We start from the raw sequence: 27,322 nt of genomic DNA, 5'->3' as shown, positions 1-27,322 counted from the left end.
CTGATCACAGCCCCGGTGAGGGGATCGGGGGCCTTTGCTGCAGCCAGCGGCAGCCTCTGGTGCAGCACCAGGCCTGGAACGAGCGCAGGGGTGTGGGGGGGGGGTGCAGGGGGACTGAACAGGGTGCGGTGGGGGCCAGGGGAGAGCTCACCCTGGCAGGTGTTCTCCCTCGCGTGCGTGAACTTGGCTTTCCCAGAGCTGGGCTCGTAGCCATCGGTGCAGCTGCAGGAGGAACTCCCAGGCACGTTGGTGCAGTTTGCGTGGGGTCCGCAGTCTGCCGGGCTCGGGCCCCGACACTCGTCAATATCTGCAGCACAAGAGGGGACGCTCTGTACGGTCCTGGCAGGGAGACGTTCCCCGTATCACCCCCCGGCCCAACCCTCCGCACTGAGCTGGGTGACGGGACCCAGGCGACCGGGCCCCTGGGAGCTTTACAATCACAGGCCTGATTCCCAGCTACGCCCCGGCGGCACTGGGCTGCTCTGGCAGCGGAACGGCCACTCGAGAAGTCCCCACCCTGCAAAAGGGGCCACCCCAGCTGGTGTGGACCTGCTGTCGGGGTCCTGCACCCACCTTGCTCCTAGCCCCTGATGTAGGGGCCGAGGCCGGGGTGCCCAGCACTGCAGCTATTGCCTGCCCCCCAGGACCCATGGGGGAGGATCGGGGGCGTGGCTGGGGAACACTGTGCTGTGGCTATTCCCTGCTCCCCCAGGACCCATGGGGGAGGATCAGGGGCGTGGCTGAGGCACACTGGGCTGTGGCTATTCCCTGCCCCCCAGGACCCATGGGGGAGGATCGGGGGTGTGGCTGGGGCACACTGGGCTGTGGCTATTCCCTGCCCCCCAGGACCCATGGGTGAGGATCGGGGGCGTGGCTGGGGCACACTGGGCTGTGGCTATTCTCTCCTCACCAGGGCCCATAGGAGGCAGAGCGCACTACACGAGGCCCCTTCCCAGCTCAGGGGGACACTAGCAGCCCAGATGCTGCGTGCTGGGGCCAGCGAGGGTCCCCTCCCCTCTCCCCAGCACATCACCGCAGCACAAGGAGTTTGCTCTGTGGCTCTGTTTATTCCCCATCCAAGCACCGGGCACAGGGGTGAGCCCGGCCCCATGCTCTGCAGGAGCAGGCGAGGGTCACGTCTCATCACAGCCTCGCGGACGGCCTCGGGCCACTGCCAAAGCCGGCATCAGCCCCGGTGCGGCGCCAGGCCTGGAACGAGCCTTTGTATGTGCGAGGGGGGGAGGGGGGGTCTCAGCAGGTGGGGGCCGGGGAGAGCTCACCTTGGCAGGTGTCCCCACTCGCGTGTGTGAAGCTGGCATTCCCAGAGCTGGGCTCGTAGCCATGGATGCAGCTGCAGGAGTAACTCCCAGGCACGTTGGTGCAGTTTGCGTGGGGTCCGCAGTCTGCCGGGCTCAGGCCCCGACACTCGTCAATATCTGCAGCACAAGAGGGGATGCTCTGAACAGTCCTGGCAGGGAGACGCTCCTGTATCATCCACCTGTACTGAGCTGGGTGATGGGACCCAGGTGACCGGGCCCCTGGGAGATGAACAATCACAGGCCTGATTCTCAGCTACGCTCCGGCCACGCTAGGCTGCTCCGGCAGCGGAACGGCCACTCGAGAATATGGTGTATTGGAAACTGTGTTAACATCACAAGCTCTCACTTTACATCTGCAAAGGGCTTTCCCGGAGCTTCTTGCATGCTCGGGGGCTCGGGTGACAAGCAGGTGATCTGGGGTTTCCAGCAGTGTGTCTGCCAAAGAGCCAGCCTAGAGCATAGTGGGGTTAGTTGTGCCTGTTTGCCTTCAGGAGCAGCCTGCTTTGTCTCTCTCTGTTTGGGGTCCTCGTGTGCTAGGGTTCTGGATTCTAAGAATAACCCTGTGGTAAGCTGCAGGCTGCCAGGGAGAGGATGTGATGCTGTGTTTCAAACTGTGTGTGTATGCCGTGAACATAACAGAGGAAAGGGGACCTTCAGACCCCAGAACAGCCACTGTTGTCTCTATGGGCCAAGCCCCAGTGGGGCCAAGATTTGGGGAGATTTAGGAGTCCATGTTTGAAGCCGAGTTGCCCAAGGGATGGGAACACTGGGACTTGGCAGAAATCCCCCTCAGGTTCCAACCACAGAGGAACAGACAGGCATTGCCAGCCTCGGTCAACCCCAAGGCCCATTTACCCCGGTATCCCGTCTGTGACAGGTGCTATAGAGGAAGGTGCAGGAGTCCTGCAGCAGCAGCTGGGGGATAATCTGTCCCCGTGAAGGTCTCCTCCTGGTCTCTAATAGTCGGAGGTTGTCTTAAGCCCTGAAGTGGGAGCTTTTCCCTCCCTCCCAGAATTATTGTCCATTAACTAGCACAGCTCCAGGCATTGTCGTCCCCCATAGAAACAGCCAGTCCCTCTTTAAAACCCGACATTCACAGCCTCCATGCCGCGGTAGCAGTGAGTTCCAGAGGCTAATGCTGCCCCGGGTGGAGGAGGAGTATTTCCTTGTATCTGCTTTGAATTTCCCCCTTTTTCAATTCAGTTTAATCTACAGGCTGCCCCCTTGCTCACTGGTCTTTCTAAAGCTCGTGATTTTCTAAGCTAATCTGATTTTCTTCTAATGCCAGGGATTGTCGTCACGAGCTCAGCCGTGCACTTAAGACCCACTGGAGCCGAATTAAGTGCGTAGCTGTGCAGGGATGGAGCTAAGCATGTGCTTTGCTGACTCGGGGGCTCAGGGAGCTCAGACAGGGACCAGCACAAAGCGATTTAGCAGCTGGAAATTCCAGCATCCCCCGGTGGAGACACCAGCATGTGGGTATCCCTGCCATGGGACTTGCATTGGTGCATGCGCCAGCTTCACCAGTGCAAAGGGGTCTCCGAATCCACTGGACTGCGAGCCCAGAAAGACCTCTCGGTCTGTGCCCTGGGCAAACTCCCAGCCCGTGTGTCCCTGAGTGCGGAGCTGGCCAGCCCGTGTGTCCCCGAGCCATGCCGCAGGGTGTCTCAGGGAAGCCTGGGGCTGGGCTGGCAATGCCAGTCTCAGCGCATGCCCCCTCACAGCGCTGCCCTGGGGGAGCGACATGGAGCTGGAGTAGAGAGAGCCTGGAGCAGGGGCCTGGTACAAGGCCCGAACCAAAGTCAGCAAAAGTGATGCTCGGAGCAAAAGTCCGGCCCTGTGGGGACACTGAGCCAGAAAGCATTAAGCAACCTGCAGGCTAAATGACCCAAATTCTGCCTTTAAAGCCACACTAGAAAAGTAGCTGGGTGCTGTGTTTCTGGCTTCGGGGCAGGCAGCCCAGTATCGGAGCACCTGTTTTGTTGCTGGCTTGGTGAATCGAAGTATTGGAAATAATCAGCAGTTTGGGGGATTGTCGGCCCCCCTCCGCAGTTTGCCCTGATTGAGCAATCTCAGTGCGCTCCCCCGAAGCACCAACAGTCACACCCTGTCACAAAGCAGAGGCCTGCCTGCAAGTTCACCATCCGGGGCATGAACTTGGCACCGATATTGCTGGCATTGCCAAAACACAGTGACTACGTAACCACTTTCCAGCACAAGATTCCCCTGCCTAGCGCATGATAAGATGGCTTGACGGATGGGGAGTGTTTTGTCTGAAGCATCAGGAGTAAAGTACAAAGCCAGGTGGTGAATAAGGGATGTTTTGTCTGAAGCAGCAGGAGAAAGGCCCAAGGGTGGGTAGCAAGCATGTTGTGAAACACGCAAGCTGGTTTGTCACTTGTTTATCCCAGATGGTTTGTCTCAGTCTAACTGTCGGGGCCCATTGTCAGAGGCAGACATGTGGCAGTGTCCCTGGGGCATCTAGGGGTGCTAGCACCGGCCTTCTTTGGCGATAAACCCGGCCGAGCGCCTTCGCCACTGACCCGACTCTGTGGGCCGTCTGGGCACTTCGGTGGAGGTCTGCCAGGCCGGGGACCCGCCCAGAGCCGGGACAGCACACGGAGCCGACGACTGCCAACCCCCTGTCCCCGCACCAGACTGCTGGAACTCGGGGTGCCTCAGGGAAGCCCGGGGCTGGGCTGGCAATGCCAGTCACAGCACATGCCCCCTCACAGCGCTGCCCACGCAGGGAACTTGGGGTCCCTCTAACTAGCAGCTGCACCCCCTAGAGGCCAGAGGAGAGCATGGCTGCCTGCCCCCAGCAGAAGCTCAAGCAATAGGGGACCGGGGGCCAAGTCAAGAACGCTTTAGCCCAATTCCCAGAGCTGTTCCCGGGGCCACTTCCGAGGCTTGGGGGGACACTAGCCGCTCAGATGCTGCGGGCCGGGGCCAGCAGGGTCCCCTCCCCTCTCTCCAGCGCATCTCTGCAGCACGAGGAGTTTGCTCCGTGGGTCTGTTTCTAACCCCGAGGGTTTATTCCCTGTCCAAGTGCTGGGCACAGGGGTGAGCCCGGCCCCATGCTCTGCGGGAGCAGGTGAGGGCCACGTCTCTTCCCAGCCTCGCTGACACCCTCGGGCCACTGCCAAAGCCAGCAGCAGCCCCGGGGCAGCGCCAGGCCTGGAAAGAGCATTTGTGTGTGTGAGGGGGGTCTCAGCAGGTGGGGGCCAGGGGAGAGCTCACCCTGGCAGGTGTTCTCACTCGCGTTCATGAATTTGGTTTTCCCAGAGCTGGGCTCGTAGCCATTGAGGCAGGTGCAGAAGTAAGACCCAGCCGTGTTGTTGCAGTTTGTGTTGTGTCCACAGTCTGCCGGGCTCGGCTCCATACACTCGTTAATATCTGTAATGCAAGAGGGGACGCTCTGTACAGTCCTGGCAGGGAGACGTTTCCCGTATCCCCGCTCCAGCCCCCGGCATTGAGCAGGGTGACGGGACCCAGGCTTCCAGGGCCCTGAGCGGTTAGTGATTAAGGCCCTGATTCTCAGTTACCCATTTCTGCAGCTGGAATGTCGGAAATAACCCCCCCAAGCCTCCACTCCCAGGTACGGGGGCATTCGGCCCCACAAACACCCAGATCCCCCATGTGAGGGGAGGGTGGGGAGATGTCCCCCTGGGGCTCCAGGCTCCCTGTGTGTTGTGGGGGGGATGACAAGCTGCCTCTCCTCTGTCCCCTCCCTCCTTGGATCCCTGCGTAGCGGGGGGCAAGGGCAGGGGGGAAGTATAGCCAGGGCTGCCCCGTCCTGCTCCTCTGGGCAGGGATCTGTGGGGCCCTTGTGCCCCTGGACACCCAGGGGCTGATTAGGGCCCAGGCTGGGATTCAGACGGGTCAGTGTGATGGGCCCCCCACCCTGTGCCCAATTCACAGAACCCAAGATTGCTGCTGACACTGGAGGCCCCCGGTTCGATCCCCAGGAGGGCGGCCCTCACCCGTGCTGCCGCCCCCACTCTTTCCCTGGCTGAGCACCCCCCACAGGCCGTGGAGTTAGTTGCTCTTAATGCCCTGCTCTGCCCCAGCCCCGCAGGACAACGTGGGAGCCCCGGTACCGTCACAGGTCTCCGTTGTGTCGGTGAAGAAGCGATTCTTTCCTGAATGGTACCCATCCAGGCAGGTGCAGTGGGTGCTGTTCACACACATGGCGTTTGGTGGGCAGAGCATATGGTTGTTGCAGTCCTCAGTGGTACCTGCAGGGGCGGGAACAGCTGGGCAGGGTCAGCCAGTGCAGAGTGGCCCCCCTGCCCCCCCCCACAGTGGGATCGACTCCTTTCACACGCCCCATTCGCTGATTTTCGTCCCTGGGCGCCTGGCAAACAGCTCCGACGCCATCCACCGCCTGGCAACAAGCTGCCCTCGGCTGCACAGGAGGCCTTGGTTCCCCGGGGGTGCCCCCGGCACAGACAGGCAGAGCCGCCGGAGCCGGGCGTCGGTTCAAGTGAAACGTTTTCAATCTCACCCAATTTGTCCCCTTTTTGTTGCTGTCGTCGTTACTCTGATTAGCGTCAATTTCAAACCCAAACCTCGCTTCGAACCGGAAAACGGGAATTTTTCGTTTTGAAAATTATTTCATCTCCTCCTACCCCCCGCATGCAATTTTTTCCCCGAGTAAAACCAAACATTCCTCCGAACCGAATCGGCCTTGGCTACAGTGGGGATCTGCCCCTCACTCCAGCCCCCAGTGTAGAGCCCTGGGCCCCAGTGTCTATTCTCTGCTGGCCACGGGGCTGGGAAGGTGAGGGCTACACAGGGCGCGTTCTCCTCTCCCCTGCACGTACCCACCGTGCTCTATAATCCCACCCGAAGACGCCCACGCCAAGGGGCTGCTCCTGGCTCACCAGACCCCTGACTCTGCTCTCCTTCCACAAGGGAAGGGACCGGAGGGGGTGGAGGCCAGAGACCCCGGGCAGCCAGGAGCGCTCGGGAAGGTTAGCCAGGGGGAGTCGGCCTTACCTTGTACGCCATTATTCTGGGCCACGGTGCCCCACAGGCACAGGGCGATGCAGAGCCCTGGAAGGCAAAGAGACAGGGTAAGGCACCATGGATAGATGATAACCACCACTCAGCTGCACCCGCCCCCCCAGCCGCCCCAGTCCTGCCAATCCTGGGCCAAGGGCCAGTCAGTGCCCTGACGATGGTGGAGTTAAAAATGCAGACACCTGGTGCTCTGGGAAATCAGCCCCAGCTGGGATCCCTGTTAATATTTTTAACGGGTTCCAGTTGGAACTGGACTTTGGGCCAGGGCAACTGGGTCTTTTATTGTGTGTATTAGCAACAAAGACCAGGAGCCCCCATTGTCAGGGCCGGATTATACTTAGGGCGCCCCTAGGTGTAGGGTCTCAGCGGTGTTCCCCGCCCCCCTGGCTTGGAGCTCCGGGGGCCCCGCTGCCTGGAGGCGGCCAGGAGCAGCAGGGTACCCCTGCTGCCAGGAAGCTCTTAACTGCCACGGGTGGCGGGGGAACCCCACCACTTTTAACTTTTAGGTGCCCTGCCTCCCAGCACCCCCTTGCCCACTGCCCAGCGCCCCCCACCCCCTCTGCCCAGAGCTGCCCCATGAACTCCCCCAGAGACCCACTCTCCCAAGCCCTGCCCCCCGGCCCACACTCACTGGCCCCCCTGGGAGGTGACGCTGTCTGCGGGGCGGAGCGAGGAGTGCTCCAGCAGCAGGGCTGCGTGGGGCTGTCTCCCCCTCAGCCAGCCCTGCCCCCTGCTGGGACCTGAGAGTGGCAAAATTGGAATTTTTAGGCACCCCATAGAATGCCGGCACCCCTAGGCCCGTGCCTGCTGTGCCTAATTGGCAATCCGGCCCCGCCCATTGTGCCAGGTCCTGCACAGAGCCGACCGAGATCAGGGCCACATCACACTCGGTGCTGCACAGACACCCAGTGAGCCAGTCTGTGACCCAAAAGGCTCATGGCAATAGGCAAAGGAAGGAGCATTCTCTCCACTTTACAGATGGGGAAACTGAGGCACAGTGAGGGGTAATAACTTACCCAAGGTCACCCAGTGCGTCCATGCAATGGACAAACCCACTTGGAAAGGGGAAGCACTGAGGGGGGATGGGGTGAAAAGACAACACAGGCTGCTTTTGATCGGCTTTTCACTCAGGTATCACCCAGATCCACCCCCTCCTGCCGGTGTTTATTTATAGCCTGTTGCCCTGAGTCATTAACCACACGTGGGTGCGAAGAACCAGATGATAAAGGACCCGTGGGCCGAGTGCCCGAGGTGATGTGAAAAGCGGAAGCCCAGCGCGTGGTGGAACCCCATTGTGCTTTCCTAAGAAGGGAGCTAGAAAGGGGGCGCGGTTTTGAAATTCAGCTCCGGTCGATCTCCCCCGGGGAGACTCCATGGAGGACGAGGGAGCTGGGGAGCTGACGGCATCACAGTTCCCCCGGGAGTGAAGGCCGAGCCATTAATTCAGAGATTTTAAGGCCAGGAAGGGAGCAGGCTGATCCGGCCTCTCGCACTGCACGGGCCCGAGAACGACCCAGGGATTCCTGCATCCAGCCCGTAGCTGGGGATCGAGCTAGCGCAGAGCTTGAGCGAGCAGAGCCCATCTGTTCGACTCCACGTGATGGAGAAGCTGCCGCGCCCCAGGGCAGTCGTTCCCGAGGGTGACCTCCCCTCCCCGTTAAAACACAAGCCTTAGTCCTGCCCTGAGAGGGGATGTGTTGGCTATTCGGGCTCTTTATAACAGGGGCAGCAGCAGGGCCTGTTCCCAGGCAGCCCCAGCCCCACTGGGACACACCCCACCCCACCCAGGGTGAAGGGCTTTGGCCCCTTGGAGGCCTTTCTTTTGAGATGGTCCATTGGTGCGGGGGCAGAGTTAGGAATAGAACCCAGGAGTCCTGATGCCTACCCCTGCTCTAATCACTAGACCCTACTCCCCTCCCCTCCAAGTTGGAGAGAAAACCCAGGAGTCCTGGCTCCCAGCACCCATTCTAACCACTAGACCCTACTCTCCTCCCCTCTGAGCTGGAGGCAGAACCCAGGAGTCCTGGCTCCCAGTCCCCACTCTAACCTCTAAACCCCACTCCCCTCATCCCAGAGCTGGGCCGGAACCCAGGAGTCCTGATGCCCAGCTTGGAAGCAGGGCCAAACTCATTTCATACAACGCCTGCCAGCAGTTTTTAGTCTCCACCATCGTGGGCTAGACTGGAGCACAGGGGACCTGATCCCCAAGGCCAGGCCAGCCCCCCAACACCTTCCCCCGCCCCCATCGAACCTTTGTGTCCACAGAGTGGCACTGCACAGCCTCAGCCACTAGGGGGCCCCACAGCCCCACGCCAAGGCCACAGCCCCAGCGTCCATGCCTGGGCTGGGTCCGGTCCCTCAATTGTCCCCCAAGTCCCCATAGTGCCTTAGCAGGAGAATCACCCACACGCCAGGCACGCACACTGCACACGCTCGTGTTCCCATGCACGCACACTCCGGCATGCATGCAAACGTGGAGACGTGTGCTCACCTTTGTGGACAAGTACAGATGTACATACTGGTGCGCCCACACCCACGCACGGGCACACACGTGTGCCACACACTCATGCACGGGCACAGAGGTACAGACACGTATGCTCACACACAGTGGCAGCCTGCTGTAGCATCAGATGCAGGAACAAGGAGCCCCCAGGACCCTCCCTGCTGCTCAAACACCAGCCAGGCCGGAACGGAGGGAGAATACTTCAAACCCTCCTGCCGGCGAAGAGCTGCCGTGACTGCCCAGAGAGGAGTGATTGTGGGGCCCTGCCCCCTCTACCCCCCTAGGGACGTGGCCAGAATCCCCTATGCAGCCCCCCACCAGCCCCAGTTCAATCCTCTTAGCAGGGAATCAGTCCTCCCTCTCCCCGAGTATCCCACAGCCAGCGCTCCCGTCCCGCTCCCCACAGCGCCCCCTGCTGGGCAAGGCTGGATCTGGAGAGGCTGGGAGCTCCCACCCCACTCCCCACAGCGCCCCCTGCTGGGTCAGCCCAGGACTGCAATAATAATACTCCAGCACTTTAACCAGGGCTTGCTGCTGCTGCCCCTGGAGTCCCCTGTAGCCGGCAGGAGCCAGGGTATCGCGCCACCCCCAGGCTGTCCCCTCAGGTGGCAACAGCTGGGCGGTGACCACTCCCAGTGAGTGCCGTCCTCTCCCACAGTGCTGGGAAGCCGTGAATCCTGGAACAACCTCGGCCAACAGCTGATGCAGGCACTCAAGTGACCCGAACTCCCCCGCCCCCTGGATTCCCATCTGGCCCCTCTGGACCCCTGAATCCAACCTGCCCCCCCTTGACTCCGGATTCCCACCTGAACCCCCAAACTGACCTCCCTCCTCTCTGGGTCCCACATGGCCTCGCAGACCTCCAGACTCCCACCTACCCCCTGGGTCCAACCTGTCTCCCCTGCTCTCTAGGTCCGAACTGCCCCCCTGCCATCAGCTCTCTGGATCCAACACATCTACCCTGGATCTAGCACCCCCCCGCCAGACACGATGGGGACTCATCCCATCTCCTGTGCTCCCAGGGTACGATCCAGCGCCCCCCTTCCAGGTCTGCCACCACCACAGACACACCCCGACTCCCCTGATGTTTTAGGGCCCCACTGGGGGGAAGGGGGGCGATAAGCCATGTTGCCCACCCCCGGGAATGTCTCAGGCTCATGTCTTAGCCGGAGGCGGGCGCACAGAATAACTGTCCCTTTGTCCCATCTGGCCCCTCCATGCTTTGGCCAGCAGCTGCCTCCCAATGGCCAAGAACATTTTCCCAGGGGGCAGAAGGGATGAAAAGGAACATTAAGGGGGGGCGGGGTGTCAGGAGGTCTTAAAGAGATAGTGTGCAGATGGCCAAGGCTCCTCGCTCTGCCCCCCCCCCCCAAACAGCCCCGATCCTGCCCCTTGGCAGCCACAGCAAAGACACCCCTGGCTGTTGGGGGAGGGGCGGGGGAATCTGAGCGTGGAAAGTTTGGGAGAGGGCTGGGGGTCAGGATTGGGCTCTCACTGAGCGGAGGGGGGCAGGAAGGTGAACGAGAGAGGAGCGGGGTGAGGGGCAGAGACCCAGAGGCCAGGAGACGTGCCCAGATCTGGCTGTGTCACCCCAGGGAGGGATCTGACCCACAGCCTGAGGTGCCTGGAGGGGACGGGGGGGGTGGGGAGCAGCACCCAGACTAGACCTTTCACCCCAAGGGACCCATGGCGCTTGGCACCATCAGCCTGGGGGGGGTGGGTGCAGGGTGGGGGGCAGAGTCTCCTCTCACTGCCCCCAGGAGTCACCCCATTGTAAACCAGGCCCAGTTACCACCACCTGTACAGAAGCTCTTCGTTCTCCTTTCCCATGTGGGGGTGTAAATCTGGAGTAACCCTGCTGGGAAACGGTGTAAGTGTGGGATGGATCAGGCCCTGTGCCCTCCCCCTAACCTGCACGGACTGTCAGCACTCGGGGACCCCCCCAACACAGCTCCATCGGAACCATCCCAGCCCTGAGGATGCCCCACCCCCGAGGTCAGTCTGGGGGGGTGGAATCAGAGCCGCCCCCCACCTCCGGGGCGCTGGAGGAGCAGAGGCTGGCGCTGAGAAATGATCCCGGGACAAATGGGTGATTCTCCCCCTGACGCAATGGAAAGGGCTGCCCGACTCCCACAGCCGCGGCCCCAGACAAAGTGCAGACAGTCCCCATCTCTGCCCGCCTCCATGCCGAGCAGACATGTGATCGCCCTGGGGTGCTGGATCAGAGCCACCGCAGAGCCCGGGCTGCTGGCGGGAGGGAGGGATCCGGGCTGGCGTCAGTCTGGGCACAAACTCTGGGGCAGGAGGGCATCTCAAGGGGGGAGGGGCTGGGCTGATGGGGGTCGGGGGCTGCTTTGGAAAAATGACTCCGCCTGCCCCCACACGCACACACACGTGTGTCAGGCAGATTCACCGACTGGAGTGACGGGCACACAACGCTCTCAGCGCTGGCATGAACGCACCCCAAGCCGGCAGAGCCAGCCCGGCTACCGGCGGACGAGCCAAACTCTCATCCGGATCCAGCATCCTCAGACTGACTCGTTAGCCCCAGCTCAGTCGGCTGCACCTGTGCAGACCTGGGAAGGTCAATGGGGCTATTAGGGGCACGGAGAGCACCTTGGGGTCAGGGTGCAGGAGCAGGGCCATGCAGGGGGCACGTAGACCCTTGTCACAATGCACCAGGCTTACCCCGGGGTGACTGACCTCCCCCCGAATCTGTTCACTGAGTGCCCGTCACATCACTCCCAGTAGCCACCCCACTGCAGGATAACAACCTACTCCTCTGCATGCCGGAGGCACTCCCCCCTTAGCCCACCCCGCTGGGCTGCTCTGCTCTGTGCAGGAGCTGGACTCTAAGAAACAACCAGAGGTTCTGGCCTCAGGAGAATGGTGCCTCCTGCGGCCACAAGGGGTTAAGATGACAGAGCCTTGCGGGGGTGGGATGGGGGCTAAGCCTCCCCCCCCATTTCCTGGCCTGCAGCCCCCCAGAGGCAGCCTGCACAGCTGGTTTGATTTAGCCGCTCGGCACAGTCTGGGCTTCGTTTCTCAGGCAGGCTCAGCTGTGGTTTGCTCTGGAATCTGCTGCCCCCAGGGTGTCCCCCTTCCCCTGACGCACACGGGCTCCTGGCAGTGGGTGCCGCTTCCCAGATGGGGCCGGAAACGCCAGCCAAGTCCCCCCCAGCGCTGGGGGCTGGTGGCCGGCGGCCACGGCTGATCAATCTCTCTCTAGGCTTTCTGCGGTTGCATGAAACCCAATCCCTGGTATGCAGGCAGGAGCCGGGACCGGCTGTTGCTGAAATTCCAACCCAGGAGCTGCTTGCTGGGACCAGCTGGGGGCCGTCTGCAACGGGACCCATGGCTTTCTGACCCCCGGCCGAGCAGCCCCGGCCCCAGGGGCCCGCAGGCCCCTAGCAGCATCCCCGCTCTCGTGCAATCAGACAGGCAGGGCTGGGCTGGCCCCCTGTGCTGAGGCAGGACCAGTTCATCCTAGCCCATCCTTGTAGGGGTTTGTCCAACCTGTTCTTAAACCCCCCCACCCCAGGGCTGGGGTCTCCACAGCTGCCTCTCTTCCACCAACAGAAGTTTGTCCAATAAAAGAAATCACCCCCTGCCCCGTCTCTGAAATCCTGGGGCCGACAGGGCTACACCACCACGGCAATCGTACGGGCAGGAAGGCCCTTCCGTGAACGTCTCCGTCCTCTTTGTAACGGCCCTCAATGTATTTGAGGGCTGTTCTCAGCTCCCCCCTCAGTCGTCGTTTCTCAAGACTAAACATGCCCCGTGTTTTAACCTTTCCGCACACGTCTGGTTTTCTAAATCTTGGATCATGTTTGTGGCTCTCCTCTGGCCTCTCTCCAGCGTGTCCACATCTTCCCGGACGCGCGGGGCCCAGAACTGGACACAGGACTCCAGCTGAGGCCTCCCCAGTGCCAAGCAGGGCGGGACCATCATCTCCCGCTTCTTACAGAGCAGTGGCTCTCAACCAGGGGTACCCGTGCCCCCAGGGGTACGCACAGGTCTTCCCAAGGTACATGAACGGATCTAGATATTTGCCTAGTTTTACAACGGGCGACAGAAAAAGCACTAGTGAAGTCAGGACAAACTAAAATTTCATACAGACAATGACTTGTTTATACTGCTCTATACACCATCCACTGACCTGTAAGTACCATATTTATATTCCAATTGATTTAATTTTATGATATGGTGAAAATGAAGTCAGCCATTTGGCAGGAGGAGCGTGGCTGTGCTGCTTTTCTGTCTGATTTTGCAAGCAATCAGTTTTTAAGTGACGTGAAACTTGGGATACACAAGACAAATCAGACCGCTGGAAGGGGCACAGGGGTCTGGAAAGGTTGAGAGCCTGGGCACAAACTCTGCTATCTGTTTTGCAAAAGGGGAAAGACACAGAGCAGCAGGGTGGTTTGGGGATTAAGGCGCCGGGTTGGGACTCTGGAGATCAGCACTCAGCTCTCTGGTTCTTCCGCAGAGTCCCTGGCCAGGTGACTGCCACCCGCCGTGCCTCAGTTTCCCCATTTGTAAAACAGGGACAAGGCTCTGATTTGTAAAGGTAGTGAGGTGTCTAACTCCCATTGATTTAACAACAAAAAAATCTGTCGCAAGGGCCTTCCTTTGTCTCGCTCTTCGGGGCAAGGGCTGTCTGTGTCGCACCTGGCACAGCAGGGCCCTGAGCACAGACAGGGTTGTGCAGCACCCGGCGCATGGGCCGCCCCATCTCAGTCGGGGATCTATAGCCACTACGATAATACACCTAATGCAAGAGAGGAAGTGACCTGACCCAGTCTCAGTAGAAAGGCCAAAGATGGACTGCACCTAGAGACCCAACACCCAGGCCTGAAGCAGAGTGGCGGGGTGGGGGCAGGGGGAGAAAGGAGGGGGGGGGCAGTAGTTTGCTATGTCAATGAAGCAAGGCTGTCACCCCAGCTGGGGGGCTGGCCCCATGGACTCCCACGGAGTGAGACGGTGGGATCTGGGGGAAGTGCCCAGGCCGATTCTGTTGTGAAAACATCCGGGTGGTAACTAGGGATTTTATCCGTTCCCTTTTCACGAGGCCACTTATCTCCTGGCTACTTCCCCCCACTTCTCTGAAGGGCATGACTCAAGCGGTGTCGAAAGCCTTGAGCCGTTAGGGGCTGCAGTGGGGCAGGTTGCTAGCAAGGCTAGCTGAGGTCATCCCAGATACAAGTGCTGAGCACAGAGCCTGTCCCACTAGGGAGCCTGGCGCTGTGGCAGCTGTTGTGAGGGACCCTGGTGCTAGTGCCCAGATGTGCGAGGACAACAAGGGCCAGAAATTGGTGCAAGGGACCCTGGTGCTAGTGCCCAGGTGTGTGAGGACACCCAGGGGCTGGGGATTGGTGCGAGGGACCCTGGCACTAGTGCCCAGGTGTGCAAGGACACCCATGGGCTGGGGATTGGCGGGAGGGACCCGGGTGCCAGTGCTCGGGTGTGCGAGGACACCCAGAGGCCAGGCAAGGGATCAGACTGGTTCAGACTGGTTCAGACTTTGCCCAGGGCTTCAGCCAGTGACTGGATGTGGGTCCAGCCACGACATGGTGCCGCTTTGCCCGTGGTTCAGCCAGCCCACCCCCCTGGACAGCCAAGGCCTTTCCAGAGCAGGCTGCAGGCCTCTAACCATCATTAATTACTCTCTTCACCCTGCACTTTGGCCCCGTGTCACACAGAGCTGGGGGAGGAGGGGGCCTGGACTCTCTGGAGCCATCACCATTGTCTTTGTTAGCAATCACTTTACAAGCTGGGCTAGGTCAGGAAATTCCTATACAGCTATACACTGGGGGGGGGGGGGCAGAGGGGAGGGGGCCCTCAGCCCAACAGGGAACTGGGAAGAATGGCGCTAACATGGCAGAGTTGGCTAGGGTCCAGAAGGGGAAGTCAGGACGCCAGGGTTCCATTCCCCGACTCTTGTCACTGGCCTGCTGGGTGACCTTGGGTAAGTCACGGCCCCGCTCTGTGCCTCAGTTTCCCTTTCCGCCCCATGTCCAATTAGACTGCGAGCTCTTTAGCACAAGCCTATTTCTAAAGTGACTCAGAGCCCACTGCATGTCTGCACAGTGCCCGGCGCAACAGGGGACCCCGATTTCAGGCCTGGTCTGTGCAGGGCCCAGCCGAACGGAGTTGGGGGGCCCTATACTGGGCGGGGCCTCTATCCCAGGGGTTCTCACCTCAGAGTGCGGCCACCAACTCCTGCTGATGGCCCTTCTGACAAGCCCGTCTTTGTCCCCGCCCCGGGGAAGGTGGGTCGGGAACTCACCTGCAGAGTCCCGGCTGGGTGGGGGGAGCTGCCCAGGGGAGCGTCCTGGCGACCGGACGCAGCCACTGCCCCCACTGAGGAGGGCCTCCTCCGGCGCCACGCACGCCAGCCCCACGTGTCTCTAGGGGCGCTGCCCCCGGGAACAGCTGTTCAGCTGGGCACTGCAGGGAGGGGCCGCTGTTTTGCCCCCCCCCCCGTCTCTGCTTTGGAGGTTGCTGTGGCCATAAAAAAATCCAGCCGCATTTGAGAAATGCTGGTCTAGCCGTTACACAGCAGAGGTTAGACAGACAGACGGATGGACCAGAGCTGCGAGACAGACAGGGGAGCCAAGCAGGCGGCCCGGTTTCCCAGTGGGCAGAGCTGGGGATTTCCCCACCACCACGTCCTGGGTGCCCCTGCCAGACATTTCCATGTCTCCAGCCATTCTCCAGGGAGCCTTGCCAGGAGCATTTGATGCTCTCTTAGTCCCTTTTCAAGGGCACTCCACTCAAGGAGCAACAAAATCATGATCCCCATTTCACACGTGGGGAAACTGAGGCCCACATGAGCAGGCAGGTCACTCAGTGGGTGTGTCAGAGTGGGGTTACAACCCAGGAGTCCAGACTCCCGGTCCCACCCTGTGCTAACCTGCTAGCCCCCACTCCCTTCCAGAGCTGGGGACAGAACCTAGGAGTCCTGACTCCCAGCCCCCTCTGCTCTAACCACTAGGTGTTAGGGTGTGGACAGGGGTTGAGATAGAGGGAGCTGTGTCTCCTCTTAACTCACTAGGGAAGACAAGCCCTTAGAGCTGGATTGTCCAATGAGATCCAAAGATGGGGGGAGAGGAGGTGTCTGGGCTGCTGGGGAATTTGGCCCCGAAACCTTTTACAAATCTGCCTCTTGGTACCTTTGCCAGAACTTTGCATCCTGTCCCTTCCACGGCCCTCTCCCCGCCCTCCGGCCCCAGCCTGTTCCTTATTCTGAGGTCTTGTCAAAAACCCTGTCAGTCTCCTCGGTGTTTGTGTGGATCTGTCACTCAGCAACAGCGGAGAGGAAAAAACACACGAATGGGGTGACACATTGCGGTTGTAAAACCACTGCATTTGGCTGGGGGAGGGCGGGGCGGGGGGAGCTGAAAGGCAGCCTTTGAATTCAACTAGACTGCAGGTGTCCCCTGGAAAGGTTAAGATCTGCATGCGTGCAGCACCAGTCCAGAGCCCAGCCGGGGTCCGTCAGCCGTAGCGCAGCTGGGGTCAGTGGGCCAGGCTCCCAGCTGGCATCAATCAGCATCGCTCCATTAGAGCGGTGGGGTCACTTTACATCTGCTGGGGGCCTGACCCCATTGTCTCATTTTTAACCCTGGGAACATAGGGAGGAGCCATTCCAATTTAGGGGGCCAGACTCTGATCTCGGCTACACCAGAGGGAATCTAGAGTAACTAGTAACATCAGGGCATAATGGCTGGAGGCAGCACGGCCTTGCAGCTCGGCCACAAGACTAGGAGTCAGGACACCTAGGGTCTAGTCCCACCTCTGCCACTGGCTTGTTGGGTGACCTTGGGCAAGTCACTTTCCCCCTCTGTGCCTCAGTTTCTCCTCCAACACGTTATCAGTGTAGATTGCAAGCTCTTCAAGTCAGGGGCTCTCTCTCTTAGGTGTCTGTGCAGCGCCCACCACAATAGGGACCCCTATATCTTGGGCAGGGTCTGTGCAGCACCGATGACAACAGGGGCCTCCAATCTTGGGTGAGGTCTCTGAGTTTCTGTAATCTAAGTAATAAGAGTGTGATATCCAGACCAGACACTGGTTAGTAGAACAGTGTGAAATCACTGGCATAACTGGAGTGACTCTGGATTTATGTAGGGGGCAATAAGAAGAGGATCGGGCCGGATTTTTGAGAGAGCTGGGCTCCCACCGATAACAATGGAGACCTTCCCCCTCCCACGCTTTCCTTCCCACCGAGCAGAATGCCAGGCGCTGGACACGTGGGCAGAGCTAGATGCCAGCTGACCAAATCCACCCCGGTCTCCTATTAATACTCAGGCCCCTGAAATAAAGAAGGCAGCTGGAGGCAGAAAATAGCCCCGGCTGGGGGCAGAGGAGACAGGGGCAGGGAGCGAGGGCTCCATTGTGGAATGGGGCCAAGCGGAGACACTGGGGGCAGATTGGAGTCAGAACGGCAGCATTCTGGGAGTGCTGGCCTGCGCGATTCGCTTCCTGACCGGGCCCCGTGAGTCACCAGGAGAAACGTTCACAGCAGGGTCAGTGCCTTGTGCCCAGCGGTTATTGAGACTGGAGCCTTGTGCCCCAGTGACCTCAGCCCTGGGACGGCCAGGAGGGCAGAGCCCCGGCCTCTGAGAGCAGGGTTAGAGCACACGGGACGGATCGGGCTCTGGGGTAGATCCTCAGCTGCTGGAATCGGGGTAAGCGCATTGAAGTCGATGGGAGCTACGGGATCCGGCCCCGTTGCCTCCCAAGGAGCGACAGCCAGTTTACACCAGCTGGGATCTGGCCTCACTGGAGTAACATCTGTGTAAGGGAGAAACGGCTTTCATCTACTCACTCAGCCAGATCCTGGCCCTGGTGTAACCTCCTCCCGCAGAGCAGCCATTTACCCCAGACTGATTGGGTAGCACTTTCACCCCCAGCCCCCTCCCCAAGCTGGGGATAGAACCCAGGCGTCAGCTGCCAGCCCCCACTCCTCCAACCACCTGCCCACCTGTGCAGTGAGGTGCTGTTTGCCCGGGACGTGGGAGCTCTGGAGCAGCCCCACCACTCTCTGGAGGGTCAGGGTGGGAACCCCTGAGCTGGGCGGGTGACGCAGAGTGAAAGCCTAGTGTCATCCTACCCAGGGAACACCCCGTCCCCGCAGGCAATCCCCTGCCCCTCCCTCCTGGGATTGCTGGCCCCTGGGAGGCAACAGCTTCCCCACGGGTCCCACATTCCCAGCCGGACACCAAGCAGTGTCTCCCCCGGCCCGGCGTTCCCAGCCGAGCAGATGCTGAGTGCCCCCTCCATGCACCCGGCCTAGGTGGGGGCGGAAGCAGCTGATGCAGCGCCCCCTCCCTCCCCATCCCCGCGGCTTCCCCTGGAAAGTCCCCGCTCCTCTAAAGAGGCAGGAAACGCGCTGCTCTTTCCCCCCGTCTCTGCACCCCTCAGGAGCCCAGAACAGCTGCTGCTTCAAACCCCGGCCCGGCCCTGGGAGTCCCGCACTAACCACTACACCACACTGCCCTCCCACAGCTGGGGCTAGAACCCAGGAGTCCTGGCTCCCAGCCCCCCCTGCTGTAACCACTACACCACACTGCCCTCCCAGAGCTGAGGCTAGAACCCAGGAGTCCCTAGCTGCTGTAAACCGGCCTAGCCCTATTGAGCTCAGTGAAAGGAGGCCGGTTCACACCAGCCAGGCTTCTGGCCCCCTGTACTTTCCTCTGCCCTGGGTAGTTTCCAGGAATCGCTATCACCTCAGCATCTCGCTGCTACTGAGTAACCGTGCAGAGATCCGGAGAAGTGCCCCTGATACTGTATCTGCATTTCTGTCCAGCCCCTGCATCTCACACCCGGGGCCTGGTTCCCCCAGGTGGGCCCGATCCATCACTGATCTGCCCCTTGTGTCATCAGTTCCACCAGCCCCAAGCCAGGGAGGTGCCTGCCCTGCTGCCAAGCTGACCTGGGAGAATTTAAAACACCCCCGTGCCCCTGCCCACGCTGGCTCACGCTCACTCCGCCCAGGTGCAAGCCCTGGCACAAGACGAGGGGGTTTTTGGGGGGAGGAGGAGCGGTTACGAGACCCGTCATTTTCCCAGACCTGTCACCATTTCCCCACAACTCATCACCCGCCTTTCTGTTATGCTCTTGATTTCGAAATCAGCCGTGCAACACCTCACCCAGCAAAACAGTGCCCGCCTCCCCCCCGGCCAGGTTAACTCATCCGCCAACTCCCCCCACCCCCAAGATATGAGGCACCCCTCCCCCAGCCCACAGCCTCCCCCCAATCCCTGGAGATGCAACCAATCCCCACCCCGACCCCCAGCCAGCCACTTCTCCCAAAGCTCTGAGTCCCGATACAGGAGAGAAAGGGCATCACGGCGCTGCCGACACTTGCAATTTTACCACCGGCCTTGTGACAGTTGTTGCTTTCCTGAAAGCCCCAACTCCTGGACTCCTGGGATTGTGAGGATCTGGGCTCTCTTTAAAAGCAAGTTTCTAACCCTTCTGATGACAGAGTGGAGCTCAGAAATGGGACACACCCCAGAGGGCTACGAGACCGCAAGGAACCCAAAGTTGCAATCTCACTATCTTTTTCAAGTCACGCATGATTTTCGAGGGCTTGTCTCAATTTTCAAGGGCACCCACATGCCAGAAGGCTGGAGTTAGTAGTAAGTGTATTATGGTAGCGCTTAGCCTGGGACTGGGTCCCCATTGTACCAGAAAGATGGCCCCTGCCAAAGAGGAGACAGGCCAGCCCTAAAGCACTACATGGGCATTCACAGCCCGCATGGCTCCACCTGCTGAGACAGGTGCTGCCACCAGCCCCATTTTACAGGTGGGGAAACTGAGGCACTGAGCGACAACTCACCCACTGTCTCAGAGCAAATGGCAGCTGGGAATATGTCACAGAGTGTGGGGAAGTCCGGGGCCTGCACCCCTCTTCCTGGTATTCACTGTGACTCTCAGCCAGCCAGTAAAACAGAAGGTTTATTGGACAATAGGAACACAGTCCAAAACAGAGCTTGTGGGTACAACCAGGACCCCTCAGTCAAGTCCTTCTGGGGTGCAGGGAGCTTAGACCCCAGCCCTGGGGTTCCCTGCGTTCCACCACCCAGCACCAAACTGAAACCAAACCCGCCCGCAGCTGGCTCTCTCCTGCAACCTTTGTCCAGTTTCCCGGGCAGAGGTGTTACCTACCCCTCCCTGTCCTGGCTCAGGTTACAGGCTCTCAGGTCTCCCATCCCCAGTGAAACTCCCCTGCCACATTCCCAGGTCAACACTCCTCCCTCCCTGCTGCATCACAGAATAGAACCCAGGAGTCCTGGCTCCCAGCTCCCTTCTCTAACCACTAGACCCCACTCCCTTTCCAGAACCAGGAAGAGAACCCAGGACAGCCCCACTGGCTCTTTGCTCCACATTATCTCCCCACACACTTTATGAAACCAGGAAATCAAATGCAAAAACAAAGTCACTGATCAAACAAATGGCTGGCACCAATCCTACCATCGCAGACACAAGCCACAGCTTGTATTTATTAGCCATACTGCGGTGGCACCAAGGCCCCATTGTTGCCCCTCAGCATCGATTCGAGAGCCAATATGACTCAAACAGACAAGGCAACTGAAGAACCATTCACCCCATTTTACTGCTGTGGAAACTGAGTCATAGAGCGATTCAGTGCCAGAGCTGAGAATTGAACCTGGATTTTCCCCGTGCCAGCGCAGCCCCTGAACCACTCAGGCACCTGTGCCACACAGCAGCTGCTAGCAAGGCTGTGCCACACAGATCTAAGGAGGCATCAAAGATAACTGTGGATACAGGAGCTCAAACTACTCCTGGATCCAACCCTGAGCCCATCACACCAGCAGGACAGTGCCTGCCACCAACGGGAGCTTAGTTGGAACATGCAGCGCAGGATCCAGCCCCCAGCTGGGGACCCACGTGCCAAACCTGGGCACCTAAAATCTGGCACCTAAATCCACATCAAGACTCCTAAAATAGCTGGCCTAGCTGGCTGGTTATGCCCAGATTCTGCAGGATCTGGGAATGCTCGTTATTAAATGAATTACGGCAGCAACTACCAGCCCTGAAAAAAACGGAGGCCCTATTGTGCCAAGGGCTGCACAGACCCACAGCGAGAGACAGCCCCTGCCCCAAAGGGCTCCCAGTCTCAACTGACAAAAGGCAAGTGGGGAAACTGACAGAGCAGGGAAGTGACTTGCCAAATCAGTGGAAAGAACCCAGGTGTTCTGACTCCCACGCCAACACTCTTTCGACTAGACGGCGCTGCCTGCTTACAAATCGCAGCCCCTTTGTACGTCAGGCTTCTCGTTTCAGGAGCCTAAATCTGGATTGAAAACTGGATCCCCCCAAAGCTCTGGAAAGGTGGGTGGGCACAGACCCAGGGCAGCACTGATGTCTTCCTCTCCCTTCCTCCTTCCCCAGAGGGCGGCTGGACTGGCAGGGCCAAGTAGGGCAAGGAATGCTTCATTTTATTAATCACTTGGCACAACATGGACAGAAATATTTCTGAAAACGATGCTTCTCTGCTCTCGTCATAGGCGGGGCACTCCCCCCTCCCCAGGACATAGGACGCACGGAGGGGCGGGGCACTGAACACCCAACCAGCCACTTAGACAAGAACTCTTGACCAACACCCCTCCCCACAGCTGCGGGGATAGAACCCAGGAGTCCGGGCCCCCAGCCTCCCCTGCTCTAGCCATTAGACCCCGCTCCTCTCCCACTGTGGGGATAGAAGCCAGGAACCCTAGGCTTGCTTTTTGCCCTGACGGCGTCTAAAGCCAGGCAAATGCTCCGATAAGTGAAAGGCATAAGAGTGGCCCAACTGGGTCAGAGCAAAGGTCCATCCAGTCCAGTGTTCTGTCTGCCGACAGTGGCCAGTGCCCGGTGCCCCAGAGGGAATGAACAGAACAGGGCATCATCACGTGCTCCATCCCCTGTCGCTCATTACCAGCTTCTAACAAACAACCGCGAGGGACACCATCCCTGCCCATCCTGGCTAATAGCCATTGATGGACCTGTCCTCCATGAATTTATCTAGTTCTTTTTTTAACCCTGTTATGGTCTTGGCCTTCACAACATCCTCTGGCATGGAGTTCCACAGGTTAACTGTGTGTTGTGTGAAGAAATACTTCCTTTTGTTTGTTTTCAACCTGCTGCCTATTAATTTCATTGGGTGACCCCTGGTTCTTGCGTCATGAGAAGCAGTAAACAACACGGCCTTATCTACTTTCTCTACACCAGTCATGATTTTATAGACCTCAATCATATCTTCCCTTAGCCGTCTCTTTTCCAAACTGAAAAGTCCCAGTCTTATTAATCTCTCCTCATATGGAAGCCGAAGACTTCGAAGACCCCAAAGCAAAGGACCCTGACCCGTATTCCAACCCGCCCCCTCCCCATCCAGCCTCCTCTGAACCCCGGGACACCAGGCACCCAGCTCCTGATGCTGCAGCTCCCAGCTCCGAGGTGGATCCCACGCTCCAGCACCACCCACAGCCCAAAGGGGATGCGACTGCGGATGCATCAGTGGCCAGTGGGGGTGGGGAAGGTGACCCTGGAACTTCCCCTGCCCCCAACGATCAGATCAAGTCTGGATGAAGCTTGGAGAGGGAGCTGACTGGACCCAGGACGACCCGTGACCAGAACAGCTGGGAAGGGAGGGGAGGCATTTGGGGCACCTTCACCTGGGACACGCTGACACTACAGGCTTTGTCTCCAGTGGGGGCAGGATCAGGCTCAGAGAGGGGCAGAGCCAGGACACATGCAGGCAACTGCATCCAGCCTTCTGCACGGTCATCAACTACTCGGGACTCGTCCAGGGGTTCGGAGGGGCAGCCCCCAGACAACACCAGCACCCCTACCCCCGCTCTGATCCTCATACCCAACGATTCCAGCCCTGGGGGAAGTGCAAAGCCTGATCACCCCAAAAGGGACCCGAAAGGGGTCCTCAAAGGGCTTTCAAACCTGGTCCCTGTGCCTCTCCACTCCTGGTGTAAAGCCAGCTGACACACCCCGGAAATCAGTTTACAAACCCTGCTTCTGTAGCCTGAGGGAACAGGGTCTAGTAGTTAGAGCTGGGGGGGGGGGGGGGGCGGCGCTGGTTGTCAGGACACCTGGGTTCTATTCCCAGCAGTGAGAGGGGAGTGGGGCTGGTGGGTTAGAGCAGGGCGGTTAGAAGCCAGGACTCCTGGGTTCACTTCCCAGCACCATCTTGCCAGGAGCCTGGATAAACCAGCTGGCCTCTCTGTCAAAGAAGGATCATCTCTCTCTGGAACACAAGCCAGAATGGGAGAGCCTGTGACACCCCCCCAGTAACACGCTGCTCCCTAGGGTGTCAGAGACGAGCCCAGCCCAGCCGGACATACAGCACAATCCTCTACTGCCCTGGGCAGCCCAGCAGATCCCTGCCCCGCCTCCCGTCAGAGACAAGTCTCCTGCTCCCATTTACACCAGCACGGGATCCAGGAGTCACTCCACTGGCGTCACACAAGGGGAAAACTTGTGGGAGCAGAATCGGGCCCAGCTGCTCCAGCTTTCCAGCAGGGGGAGGGGAGAATCAGCCCCAGCCGGCACTGGCTGGGCCGGATCCTGCCCTCACTCGCTCACACTCACAACCCTGTAAAGGCAGCGGCTGTAAATTAGCGTCACTCCCCGGGAGACCACGCAGCAAAATACACCAACTGGGGATCCGCCCCCGTGGATTTACACCACAGTAAGTGGCGTCAGAATCGGGCCCATCCCCCACGGGCACCAGCTCTGCTCTGGCCCCTGGACTCGGAGCCCAGCCCGCGGAGATCCCAGCTCTACCGGGGGCCGCAGCCCGCTGGCAGCCACGGCGGAGCGACACCGGAGTCACTCCCCGGGCATTTACACCCGGGGAGCTCAGAAACGCGCCCGGGAAGCAGCAGACCGGCCCGAGCACCTGGTGGAGCCGGGGCCGGGATCGGGGGCTCACCGAGGGTCAGCAGGCGGCGAGCCGGGGCCATGCTGTGGGGCGAGGGAATCCGGCGAGCGGCGCGCACCGAGCTGCAGCCAGAGGGCAGCGCCCCCAAGCGCAGGGCCCGCTATATGGGGGAGGGGGGCCCCGCCCAGGAAGGCTGGGGCGGGGGGGAGTTATTCTCTGCTGGGGTTGGCGATCCGGCGGGGTGGGGGGGAGCCTGGGTGGGAGGAGAGCGGGATCGGGGGAGGGCTGTGTGTGGGGAGGCGGGGGGGGTGTCGGAAAAGGGGGCCAGCTGACAGGCAGGGGCGGGCAATATTTTAACCAGGGGCTCCCACTAAATGACAGACCCCGGTCTGGGCTGAGCCCCCATCCCAGGGGGGCTCGAGGGGGCGGGGCATGGATTCGGTTCCGTTTACACAGCTGCCCCCGACCAGGCAGCCACATGGGCCAATCGGGGTGCCCCGGGGCTGCTACAGCGGGTGTCTGCCCGAGGTGCAGACTGGGGGGCAGAGAAGCCCCCCCTTCCTGGGGTTAGCAATGGGGGAGACCAGAGGGAGAGGTGCCTGGGGAACGCCTGAAGACGGGATGGCGGCAGGGGCTGGATGGGTGTGCGTGGGGCTGGGGCTGGATAGATCGAGGGAGGGGGCAGGGGGTGTGGCTGGAGGGAGGTGGGGAAGGCAGGGTGGGGTGGGTGAGTGGATGGAGGGGTGTGTAGGCCATTGAGGGAGGCTGGCTGGGAGGGAGGGGTCCGGTGTATATGGGGATATCTGCGTTGCAGACCAATGAGCTGGGCTCCGATCCAATCTGACGCACCACAGACACTGCTCTAAACTCCCAGGCCCAGGGGACCCTTCTTTCGACCAGAGACACCCCTACCCCCAGACACGTCCCCTGAGATGGCCCCAAGAATGACCCAGTGTGACGAAGCAGGACTGTTCTTATGTTTCCTCTGAATATTGTGGGGGTGCCTCAGTTTCCCCTATGCAGTTCTTAAGTATCTATACACCCTTATGATCGTTGCAGAGCCCTAGAGGGTAGGTGTGTGCAGGGGTGTGGACATAGAGAATGGCCGACACCCTGTTTCTTGGCAACTGGTGGCCTGGGCCCTTCCCCCCGTCAAGGTGAGAGCTAAAGGGTTGAAGACAAAAAGATTAGGTGACCTCCTGGCCCGGGAAAGGGACAAAGCCCAGAGGGAGGTGGGGGTGGGGGCTGGAGAGAGTTAGTCAGTTTGGGGCTGGCTGGGACATGGAGTGAAGTGCAGATGTGGTTGTCTGGCTCACTGCCCCCCAAAATGGACCCAGCTGAGGGGTCCGGTTCTCTGCACCTACAAGCTCTGTTTAGACCATGTTCCTGGCATCTAATAAACCTCTGTTTTACTGGCTGGCTGAGAGTCACGTCTGACTGCGGAGTTGGGGGGCAGGACCCTCTGGCTTCCCCAGGACCCCGCCTGAGCGGACTCGCTGTGGGAAGCGCACGGAGGGGCAGAGGATGCTGAATGCTCCAAGGTCAGACCCAGGAAGGTGGAAGCCGGGTGAGCTGTGTGTCCTGCAGACAGGCTGCTTCCAGAGAGGAGACTTCCCCAGAGTCCTGACTGGCTTCATGGGGAGCAGTTCCAGAGCAGCGCCCGGGGACTCTGTGACACTCAGCAGGGCCCATACCAGCCCGGCCCCCAGCCCCAAGCTTATCTCCACCCCATGCCACCACTGCCCCTGTCTGTGCTGCCTCCCCATACACTGCTGTTGTCACCCCTCGTGCCTCCGGGAACGCAGCCCCAGCATGGTGCGGAGCCCAGATTAGCAGGGTCGGGGCAGCCGGGGGCTGCTTTTCCCCTTGGGGCGCAACAGCTGAAGAGCTGCCAACATTCCAGCCCAGCTGGGGCCAGATCCGAAGCCCACCCAAGTCCCGGGAACAGCCCCCCCAGTGCAGAAAGGCCCTGGGGCAGATCTGTGCTTGGCTGGGAGCTCACGACCTGCACTCACCCCCACCGTTGCCTGTAAATCCCTTCAGCCTTGTGTTGTTAACCTGGGGAACTCCCTGCCACAGGAGAGCGGGGGAAGACAAGAGCCTCACAGGGTTCGGAAAGGGCTGTGATATTGATACGGGGCAATGTGGCCGTCCAGTGTGATGCTCTTCATGAGGAGAGAGAGATGGTAAAGAAGGGAATAGAACCCATGAGTCCTGATGCCAAGACCCCCCTGCTCTAACCACTAGAGCCCACTTTCCTCCTCAAGGTGAGACTAGAACTCAGGAGTGCTGACCCCCAGCCTGCTCTCACCCCACAGGCTGCCTCCTGCTTGGCAGGGTCATACCCTTTGGCATGTGTGTGGGGGGGTTCAGGTCAGGCTGCTGAGGCCCCGTGGCTGGAGCCCTGGGGATTGTGTCACTGCGGGGATATCCTGGCCACCCCTTGGGCAGGCACCAGAGACCTCATGGAAACATTGCCCCAGCAGAAACAGGAACCGGTGGGTGAGATCAGCTCCGGGGATGGGGGTGGGGAGAACGTCCAGCTGTGGGGCTCCGGCCTGGGATGACAGGGGCCTGTGAGTCAGGACTGAGGGGCATCAGCAAAGTGTGGGGACAGGGCTGGAATAGCGGGGGGCTGCAGGTCACAGTCCCCCGCCCTAAAATACTCTGTAGTGCTGGGCAGCTCTGGCACAACTCAACCCCCCTTTGGGCCCCCCATCAATACACCCCCCAACCCCTTGTACCCCCACAAGTGTACTCTGACCCCCCCCCCACCAACAGCTCAAATACACCCCATCTCCTGTGCCCCCACAACCCTCTCCCCGTGGTATTGGGGGTCATGACCCAGCAGCAGGGCTCTCCCCGGGGTGAGGTTAGAGGCTGGGAGCCCTGGTCCCCGTGTCCAGCCGGGGGCAGGTTTCCTGATTGCGATTGTCATTCTGTGGGGTTCCTCAAACCCCCTCCTGCCCCAGTTGGCCCCGGGGTTTTTCCATGGACAGTTTCATGCCAAGGGGATCAGTTTCCATGGCTGGCCTGGATTCCGGGGGGGGGGAGGGTGGGAATTGGCGGCTGACCCTGCTGCTCCGGAACCAGGCAATCAAACCACAAACCAGCCCCGGCCCCAGGGGTTCATGCTTCGCTGGAGCGAGAGAGGCCGAGTAACGAGAGACGAGCTCCAAATGCTGCAGCTCGGCCCATGGGCCCGATCCTGAGATGGGCCCCCAGTGACTACAGAGGAGCAGGGATGTGATCAGGGCAGTGGGGTCAGCACCCCCAGCAGCACAGCGCCCCCTGGCCCAGGCTGGGGCGTGTAGGGGGACGGGGCACACGCAGGGCAGTGGGGGCAGGACCCCCAGCAGCACAGCACCCCCTGGCGCCAGGCTGGGGCGTGTAGGGGGACGGGGCACACTCAGGGCATTGGGAGCAGGACCCCCAGCAGCACAGCGCCCCCTGGCACCAGGCGGGGCGTGTAGGGGGACGGGACACACGCAGGGCAGTGGGGGCAGGACCCCCAGCAGCACAGCGCCCCCTGGCGCCAGGCTGGGGTATGTAGGGGGACGGGGCACACGC

The 27,322-nt window shown here is 60.3% G+C and overlaps 1 protein-coding gene across 38 annotated transcripts in view; it reads right to left on the bottom strand.

Moving 5' to 3' along the window:
• The window catches only part of ADGRE5 (adhesion G protein-coupled receptor E5), a 42,933-nt gene extending 18,963 nt beyond the window's left edge, over positions 1-23,970 (bottom strand). For 9 of the 38 annotated variants that reach the window (XM_043532668.1, XM_043532669.1, XM_043532672.1 and 6 more), the window contains exons 1-6: positions 23,771-23,849; positions 6,321-6,377; positions 5,420-5,575; positions 4,560-4,715; positions 1,281-1,436; positions 152-307 (exon numbers count right to left, since the gene is read on the bottom strand). In XM_043532668.1, coding sequence (XP_043388603.1) covers positions 152-307; positions 1,281-1,436; positions 4,560-4,715; positions 5,420-5,575; positions 6,321-6,377; positions 23,771-23,834 — 745 coding nt within the window. In that variant the 5' untranslated portion in view covers positions 23,835-23,849. Of the gene's footprint in view, positions 1-151; positions 308-1,280; positions 1,437-4,559; positions 4,716-5,419; positions 5,576-6,320; positions 6,378-23,770 lie in introns of all 38 variants that reach the window. The other 29 variants (XM_037887934.2, XM_043532678.1, XM_037887939.2 and 26 more) reach the window with 13 other exon arrangements.
• Between the last annotated feature and the right edge of the window lie 3,352 nt (positions 23,971-27,322).

This window comes from Chelonia mydas, chromosome 20 (assembly GCF_015237465.2).
Source record: "Chelonia mydas isolate rCheMyd1 chromosome 20, rCheMyd1.pri.v2, whole genome shotgun sequence".
NCBI classification, from domain to species: Eukaryota; Metazoa; Chordata; order Testudines; family Cheloniidae; genus Chelonia; species Chelonia mydas.
The sequence above is the reverse complement of the archived record's forward strand: the minus strand, read 5'-3'. Positions and strand labels throughout refer to the sequence as shown.